The sequence below is a fragment of the Corythoichthys intestinalis genome, chromosome 10 (assembly GCF_030265065.1).
Source record: "Corythoichthys intestinalis isolate RoL2023-P3 chromosome 10, ASM3026506v1, whole genome shotgun sequence".
NCBI classification, from domain to species: Eukaryota; Metazoa; Chordata; class Actinopteri; order Syngnathiformes; family Syngnathidae; genus Corythoichthys; species Corythoichthys intestinalis.
The window spans coordinates 8,112,900-8,122,219 of NC_080404.1; the positions used below are offsets into that span (position 1 = coordinate 8,112,900).

General features: G+C 36.9%; 1 protein-coding gene across 1 annotated transcript; it reads right to left on the bottom strand.

Annotated features, from left to right (window-relative positions):
- Positions 1-3,461: 3,461 nt before the first annotated feature.
- Positions 3,462-4,912, bottom strand: si:ch211-217g15.3 (uncharacterized protein LOC368914 homolog). Its single transcript, XM_057847519.1, has 4 exons — positions 4,832-4,912; positions 4,698-4,755; positions 4,527-4,564; positions 3,462-4,067 (listed from the first exon to the last, which is right to left on the bottom strand). The coding sequence occupies exons 1-4, from the start codon at positions 4,837-4,839 to the stop codon at positions 3,575-3,577; spliced, it is 597 nt and encodes a 198-aa protein (XP_057703502.1). The 5' UTR covers positions 4,840-4,912; the 3' UTR covers positions 3,462-3,574.
- Between the last annotated feature and the right edge of the window lie 4,408 nt (positions 4,913-9,320).

A 9,320-nucleotide genomic window follows, 5' to 3' on the forward strand; every position in this document is an offset into this window, starting at 1 on the left:
ATCTAAATTACCTATTGGCTATAAATAAACTCATTATAATGCAAATAAGGTTGCTTCATATTTGGTGTGGACAATTTGGGCTTTCTGAAAAGTTGCTAGTGTTACAGTATGTCCTTAATGTCCCTAAGCAAACCTACACCCTTGCATTAACAATTAAATATTTCTGAACACAAAATGGGAAGTACATATTTATCAAAAAAGGTCTGATTTCAGCTTATCAAACAATTATTATGACTACATACTTGCGACTTACTGTGCGACCATTAAGTAACAATAAGATAACAGTAAATAAAATTATTTTTAAAATGACAAGTATACAAGTGCACAGAAGGTGGCAGTATTGGCATCATCTAACTGTACAGTATTACACAGAAATCATAGAAATACAATGATTATGAGATAATAGGAGTAATTTATCAACAACAACAACAACAACAAAAAAGAGTTGTAATACACGAGGACTGTTTGAATGTTGCCAATTTTTACCAAATATTAAAGTAAAAAGACATCATTGACAAATAACATAAATATACAGTACATTGAATAAATATTAGGCTATTGCATAAAAATAATAAAAGAGGAGACCATTTTCTAAATATTCAAAAGACCTTTATTAGAACCTTTTCCCAATAGAACTTTATTCTCTTGATATAACTCCTTCTTTTAATACAATTGTATTGTAATCACATTACATTTAAATATTTCATTCTAACCATCAGCATTAATTTATTGTAATTCTACAACTTAAGCCTTGTAATATTACTACTCTTGTAAGTTACATTTTTCCAACTTTTTTTTTTTCTGTTAGTGACTGATTGCCTCTACTTTGTAATACTGTATACCCGTAATTTTCGGACTTTAAGCTTTTTTTCCCCTTCATTTTGAATCCTGTGGCTTATAGTCCAGTGCTGCTTATTTGTTGATTTATTTGGGTTAAAAGCTAACACTTTATTTGACAGCGGTGTCATAAGACCATAATAATGAATGCCATGACACTATCATAGGCATTTCTGAATGTTAATGACAAATGTTATTAAGTGCTATCCAGCAAATTATGTCACTAACTCCATTTATGTGCAGCTCGGATCTTTTACATCCATTGAAAGGTGAGACAAGGTTAGACAAGGATAACACTAAATGACATCTGTCATAAGTATTCCATAATGCTTATGACAGTGTCATGTCATAATCATGATGGTTTAATGACAGTCTTATGACTGTCAAATAAGGTGTTGCCAAATACCATAACTAGCAATTAATGAAACAACTGGAACAGTAATTGAAGAAATAATTAGCACAGAACATGAATTTTGATTGTACATCTGCAGCGCTGCAATGCATGCTAGGAGGCATGTTGGACGACAACAGTGTTGACAGAAGATGGCAGCAGAGGTTGATTGTCTCCCCTAAGGGAGCAGTAATGGCCAAATGAAGCTTCTTAAAGCAATGAAGCTTTGAAGCCAATTGGTTCAAAGCTTAATGGTGGTTCGTTTGGTCTTATAACAGTCGTATGATGCCGCTGTCAAATAAAGTGTTACCGGTTAATATCTTTTAGTGTAAATATCCCATATTACAGTGTATCACAAAAGTGAGTACACCCCTCGCATTTCTGCAGATATTTAAGTATATGTTTTCATGGGACAAAACTGACAGAATGACACTTTGACACAATGAAAAGTAGTCTGTGTCAGGTTATATAATAGAGTTAATTTATTTTCCCCTGAAAATAACTCAAAATATAGCCATTCTCAAAATAACTCAAAATATAGCCATTAATTTCTAAACCCCTGGCAACAAAAGTGAGTACACCCCTTAAAAACTACATCCCTAAATGTCCAAATTGAGTACTGCTTGTCATTTTCCCTCCAAAATGACATGTGACTCATTAGTGTTACTAGGTCCAGGTGTGCATAGGGAGCAGGTTTGTTCAAATTTGTAGTGCAGCTCTCACACGCTCTCATACTGGTCACTGAAAGGTCCAACATGGCACCACATGGCAAAACACTCTCTGAGGATCTTAAAAGACGTATTTTTGCGGAACATGAAGATGGCAAAGGCTGCAAGAAGATTGCCAACACCCTGAAACTGAGCTGCAGCACAGTGGCTAAGATTAAAAGCGTTTTAAAAGAGCAGGGTCCACTCAGAACAAGCCTCGGGTTGGTCGTCCAAAGAAGCTGTGCGCACGTGCTGAGTGTCACATCCAAATGCTTTCTTTGAAAGATCATCGCAGAAGTGCTGTCAGCATTGCTGCAGAGATTGAAGATGTTGGGGGGTCAGCCTTTTAGTGCTCAGACCATACGCCGCACTCTACATCAAATGGGTGTGCATGGCTGTCACCCCAGGAGGAAGCCTCTTCTGAAGACAGTACACAAGAAAGCCCGCAAACAGTCTGCTGAAGACATGTCAACAAAGCACATGGATTACTGGAACCATGTCCTATGGTCTGATGAGACAAAGATTAATTTGTTTGGTTCGGATGGTCTCAAGCATGTGTGGTGGTGACCAGGTGAGGAGTACAAAGATAAGTGTGTCATGCCCCTCCCTCTAGAAACTGAGTCACAGGGTAGTGTTCCAGCATGACAATGACCCCAAACACACCTCCAAGATGATCACTGCTTTGCTGAAGAGGCTGAGGGTAAAGGTGATGGACTGGCCAAGCATGTCTCCAGACTTGAAGCCAATAGAACATCTTTGGGGGATCCTCAAGCAGAAGGTGGAGGTGCGCAAAGTCTAAAATATCCGGCAACTCCGCAACGTCATCATGGAGGAGTGGAAGAGCATTCCAGTGGCAACCTGTGAAGCTCTGGTCAACTCCATGCCCAGGAGAGTAAAGGCAGTTCTGGATAATAGTGGTGGCCACACAAAATATTGACAATTGACATGTTGTATGTTAATATAATGACAACTTTCACTAAGGGGTGTACTCACTTTTGTTGCCACAAGTTTAGATATTAATGGCTATATTTTGAGTTATTTTGAGGGGAAAATAAATTAACTCTATTATACTAGTATAAGCTGCACATAGACTACTTTTCATTGTGTCAAAGTGTCATGTTATCAGTGCTGTCCCATGAAAAAATATACTTAAATATCTGCAGAAATGCGAGGGGTGTACTCACTTTTGTGATACACTGTACAGTGAGGACAACTGTGGCTAATAGCCCAATGTGGCTTATCTATGAACAAATGTCATCTTGGTGTCAAATTTGGTGGGGGCGGCTTATTGTCAGGAGCGCCTTATAGTGCGAATATTACGGTAACTTTTTTCTTGTAAATTATAAATAATAAAGAATGTGAAGAAGTAAATTTGAACTGCTCCTTCCTTGACTTTAACAAACTGATCTTTTTGTTAAGAAAAAGTTATTTCACACGGAAACTGTTATAACTCTTTTAAAAAATTTATTTATTTATTTTTTTAATATTAGAATTCAATTGCTTGATGGAACAACTTACTACAACTTACTACTACTACAACTTACTTACATACTACAGATGATCATCAATTAGACATTGTCCAGTGGTTTACATTCTATCGGTCTACAATCATCCATTTTTAACATGTTACTGACACTGATCAGCGGTGGTAGATATGATCTAGATCTTCCTCCGGTTTGTCATAATGCCTATCAGACGACCAATCAAGAGAAGCGGCATCATTGTCGTCTTGGTAACTTGGGATCAAGCTTTGAACATCAGGATGATATACGTCATCCATGTCCACTTCTGGCTTCAGGTGACGTCTCACGTGTGCAGCATTATCTTCTGGTTCGAGTTGTACATGTTGTAGCTTCATTTTATATTCAACAGTGAGCGGGGCCAGATATCGAACCACTTCCGCCCTGGCTTTCTGGTAGACTGCATCCAAGTCCTGCTCTTCAACTTCAGCAGGGGAATTCTTCACGGAGGGATGATGCACATCATCTCGGTCGGCTTCTGCCACCGAGGCTTGCTTTTCCTTTTCCTCCCAGATCTTCATTTTGGGATCAATGTCAAAGTCAGTTTCATCCATGTCCTCAGGGGGCTCCACTTCCACATTTATAGGCATCTTCCATTTGGTGTCTCCTGACCTGGAATAAGCATCAAAACATGTCACAAATCTTGCGTTTTGAAAATTCTTTGTTTATTAGCCCCAGTTTCCTTGAATAGTGTTTTGAATACTTTCACAACATCAGTCAGAAGACATTAAAACACCTGAGAAAACTTCATCCATTTTCTGCAGCACTCTGCAAAATGTTTCCTAGTAACTGTAATTTACTTTAGTCTATATATAAGTATATTGTATATAGTTTCACATGACATAATATTATTTGACCTCCACGAATTCAAAAATTATGTAGAAAAACGAAGGTGAAGTCAACCATATTACTGACACTGTATGTGCTTTTATTTTCTTGGACTGATTGTCTATGATCTTTGAACACTGCAAAAACTAAACACTAACCAACAATAAACATTTCAAATTAAGGCAATATATGGCAAAAACATAATGGATGAAAAAGCACAAAATCAACAAATGACTGACTTACATGACTGTGTCCTGGATGTCATGATCACTAAGTTTATTCTGAGAAAAGATTTTGTTTACAGATCAATTATGACAATAGAATTAAATCAATCAATTTTACAGCTTAGATTTTCATGTAAACTTAAAGCTATCTTTACATAATTCTTAAAAATACAAGGTTCACAGTACATACCCATGGTTTATATGGTTTGGCTGCAATGCCAATTATCAGAGTGACGAACAGAGCAATCCTACAAATGGGGAGATTCAAGACAAGGGTTTTTAACACTTTCTAATATGCATGGAGAATCACAATAGTCTGCTTACCGGAACATGCTGCTCCTGTTTGTGTGGTGTCTTGAAACTGAGAGAAAACATATCTTCACGTCGGTCCCATATACAAAACAACAGTCCAAAGTACCAACAATAAAGTAACACTCACTTTGACCTTTGCATCTTTTCTATACTGCGACATCAAATCTTTATCTCAGGTACCGTAGTTTATTTCATACTTGAGGTGATGCCAGTGTTTATACAGTAAACTCAATATACTGTATCCTCATTTAATATCCATTACACTGCTAGATGAAATCATTAAAGGAGATGAGCCCAGCCTATTTAATGCTACAGAAAAATTTCCATTAATTGCTTCTGAAAAAAATGACAAACTAAATTGTAAGGTATTAAAGTAAATAGCTACATTGTGACCGAGCTAGCTTATCAGCAGCTGGCAGTTACGCGTTAATAATTTCTAGCGAGATATTTTTTCATAATCGTTTAATTGTCTCTCTATTACAGCTATGGCAACATTTAAGCAATAATGTGTATTATTTGTACCTCAAAATAGCAGCTTCAAATTTTGGTAGCACACTTACTTGAAAAGAAAAATGTTATAGTTGTTACCATGGCAAAACTATTCTACTCAATTCAATTCATCTCAAATCACTTACCGTATTTTTCGGACTATAATTCACAGTTTTTTTCATAGTTTGGCTGGGGGTGCGACTTTTACTCAGGAGCGACTTATGTGTAAAATTATTAACACATTATTATATCATTTCACGTGTTATTTTGGTGTTTTGGAGTGACACTGATGGTTTTGTAAACTTGTTAGCATCTTCTTTATGCTATAGTTATCTGAATAACTCTTAATAGCTATGTTACGTTAACAAACCGGCCATGTTTGCATTTTGTTGTTCATGCATCATGTAACATTATCATACTGTATATTTATTCAGCATGTAGTTTTCTGTTACGGCTCGCTCAGCTTCACCTTCACATCCTCCTCACTGACTCAGCTGTGCACACCTGTCACCAATCTCCACACCTGCCTCCACTTCCCAATCAACTGCCTGCCACTATAAGAGACCAGTCTGCACGTCATTCAACGCCAGAGCTTCACCTCACCTCTTATGGTAAAAGTACAGGCCACTCTAATTACTAACTTTGTGACTCATTTTTACTTGTTCTCTTTACAGCAATACCGAGCCAACTTCAGCCTTCAAGCACAATCAAGAAATCTGCAGAGCCACCACTTCCCACCAACTTTCCTTTTTTTTCTCTTTGTCTAATAAACACATCCTTGGATTTTGAATTCCAGACTTCTCATTGCTGTGCTTTTGGGTCACACCATCCAGCCGCCTTAACAGTTTTCTGTTGTATTTTTATTTTAAATTGCCTTTCAAGATGACACATCTGTTCTATGTGTTGGATTTTATCAAGTAAAAATACGACTTATACTCCAGAGCGACTTATTTATATATTTTTTCCTGTTCATTGGGCATTTTTTTGGCTGGTGCGACTTATACTTAGGTGTGACTTATAGTCCGAAAAAGACATATCAGCGTAAACCTATGAAAAGAATGGAAACTGTTTTAAAAACTAGAAAAATAAAAGAATAAGACAATGTAAGTCACAAATAAACTCATATTTAATTGTGTAGCCCCTAAAAATGACTGTAATTTAAAATAATTGTCTCATAGAATCTCACAGGGAAAATAAAGACAATATTTCCTGATGTAACCCACGCCCCCAAACCGGGAAAGGAAAACTGAAAATATTTCATTTCAATTCAATTCAATTTTATTTGTATAGCCCTACATCACAACAAGGTTGTCTCAGAGGGCTTTGCAGGGTCAATATGATACACAGTCCAAAATAGTAGGTGAATTAGATGAAGTTCATGTCCTGGGCATCCCCCATCCTTAGACCCTCCATGGCGGCAAGGAAAAACTCCCAAAAACGTATGGGAAAAATGACAAAAACCTTGGGGAGAACCACAGTCAGGAGAGATCCACTCCCAGGACGGACAGGCTATAGATACACCAGGACTAATGATGAGTATTAGCATATGGAGGTACAGTTTGTAGAGATGCAATGGATGCAACGTGCATCCAGCCAGGGGTCAGGATAGTCAGGAGGCTGCGGCTGAAAAATAGCCCCTCCCCTCTAAAAGGGACACCGGGTGACTAGTGATGAAGAGACTAGTCAACTAGATATTAGAATTAGAAAAGAAAAATAAAATAAAGACAAGTGGTAGGTAGAGTGAGAAACAAGGGATAGGACTCAGTGGCTGTACTTCCCCCAGTATTATAGCTTCTAGTGCAGTGGTTCCCAAACCGGTCCTCAAGGATCCCTGTGGGTCCTGGTTTTTGTTCCTACCGATTGAGCACAGACCTTTTAACCCAGGGGTCCCCAAACTACGGCCCGCCTCCACATTTGGTCCGGCCATTGAACAATATCAGAGAGCATTTTGAAAAAAATTTTTTTTCCATAGTGTTATTTATTTCCTGTCTTTTTCTGTGAAGAACTCAGAGAGGGTTATTCGGTTATTATCTATTTAATTCATAGTCTTATTATTATTATTATAATACTATATTATATTATATTATTATTTTTACTTTATTTACTTTTGTTCCGTGAAGAATCTAGAAAGAGGTTTTTGAGTGTGGCTTTCTGAAAAACAATACATTTTTACATTTAGGCACTCCTGCAATCGTCACACTTTTTCTGTTACAAACTGACCCCGGCCCCTCATCAGAGAAGGGAAAAGTTATGTGGCCGTCACAGGAAAAAGTTTGGGGACCCCTGGTTTAACCAATGAGGTTTCTGCTAAAACAAGCAGGACCTGACTACAATCAACTGATTACACTTGTAAAACACCAGATTGGTACACATGTGTCATCCTGTTTTGTTGGAAAGAAATCCAGCACCCACAGCGGCCCGATATGGAATAGTTTGGGAACCCCTGTTCTAGTGCAGCTTAGACTGGACTGTGAGTCTAGTCCTTTTTCAACTAGCCTGACCATAAGCTTAGTAAAATAGGAACATTTTTAGTCTAATCTTAAATGTACAGACTGTGTTGGCTTCTTTAATATTAGCTGGAAGCTGATTCCATAAGACAGGAGCTTGGTAGCTAAAGGCTCTAGCTCCTACTGTACTTTTAGAGACCCTGCGAACTACCAGTAGACCTGCATTCTGAGAATGAAGTGTTCTGTTGGGGCGGTATGGAACCAGGGCATCGGTAATATAGGATGACCCCAAACCAATAATGGTCTTAATGTAATTTGAGGGATCATTTGAGGGAAAAAAACAGTTAATTTCTTTCTTAATTGATCTTTTTCAACATTTTATAGGGCAAGTGACTATTTTTAGTAAAATAAATAGATAAATAAAAAGATAAAGACAGTGACAGAAATTGGGGGCTGCAGCACCCACCTGTGTTGGCGAGAAAAAAAATGTTTTGGTAGATTATTTAAAAAAGAAAAAAAAATCAATAAATAAAATATATTGAAACAATGGTGTATTTAACTTTGGGGTTTCAATATGTATGTTGAAAAAGTTGTTTTTTTGTTAATAACATAGACACCACCTGACACCTTGCTTGCTACCAGGTCACGTTGGATAAGGGGCTATTTAAACGGAAACGTTAACTGTTGACAGAGGAGGCGTTAACATGGCGCAAAAACGCATTAGCGATTTTTTTCTTTACAAAAACTGAGAAGTTTGCTAAAATTCAATTCAAGGTCAAAAATGAAGATGATTATGATACTTTATAATAGTGCCCAGCGAGGAAAAGTTCGCCATCTAGCTGCACTGATTTGAATTATAATATACGGGCGCTTTTATTTCCAATACAAAAACAATACATACTGGAGTTGAACTAGAATGCTGTCTATGTAGTAGCCTTGTAGTAGTAGTACGTAAACTATCCGGCATGTGTGTGTACTGTCATTGTGCACACCTTGGAGAAAAAGCAGGAGGATAAAAAATTATGACTGAAACAGCTGTTTTTAGATGGGAAAAAAATAAATAAGATCCTCAGCATGCCCTGCTGTGAGTGACTTCTAGGATACTAATTATATTATTATTCATTATATATATGTATATATTATACTTTTATTCATTATATTATTTATTTATTTATTTATATGAGTACATAAATTTACAAATTAATGAAATACTGATAAATAGAAAAAAAAAAATCAAAATGAACAGAAACAGATATACACTTTTCACACAACGTCACACACAGTTTTGGCCCCAATAAAGTTTTTTTGCCAATTTTTTTTTTTTTTTTCCGTTTCATAGTGTTTAACTCATTACCTGCCATTGACAATGATAGATATCCAATTCATTTAAAGTGCGTACGACAGGAGAAAAAAGTCTTAAATAGGATTGTTATGTGAATTAGAATCAGATTTTGAGATTCAATTAGACTATATACAACAATTTAGCAAAGCGCAGATGACGAGAAATTAGTCTTTTAGTCTGCCGGTTAGCCACACCTACCATTATAGGGCTCTAGCGTCCCCAA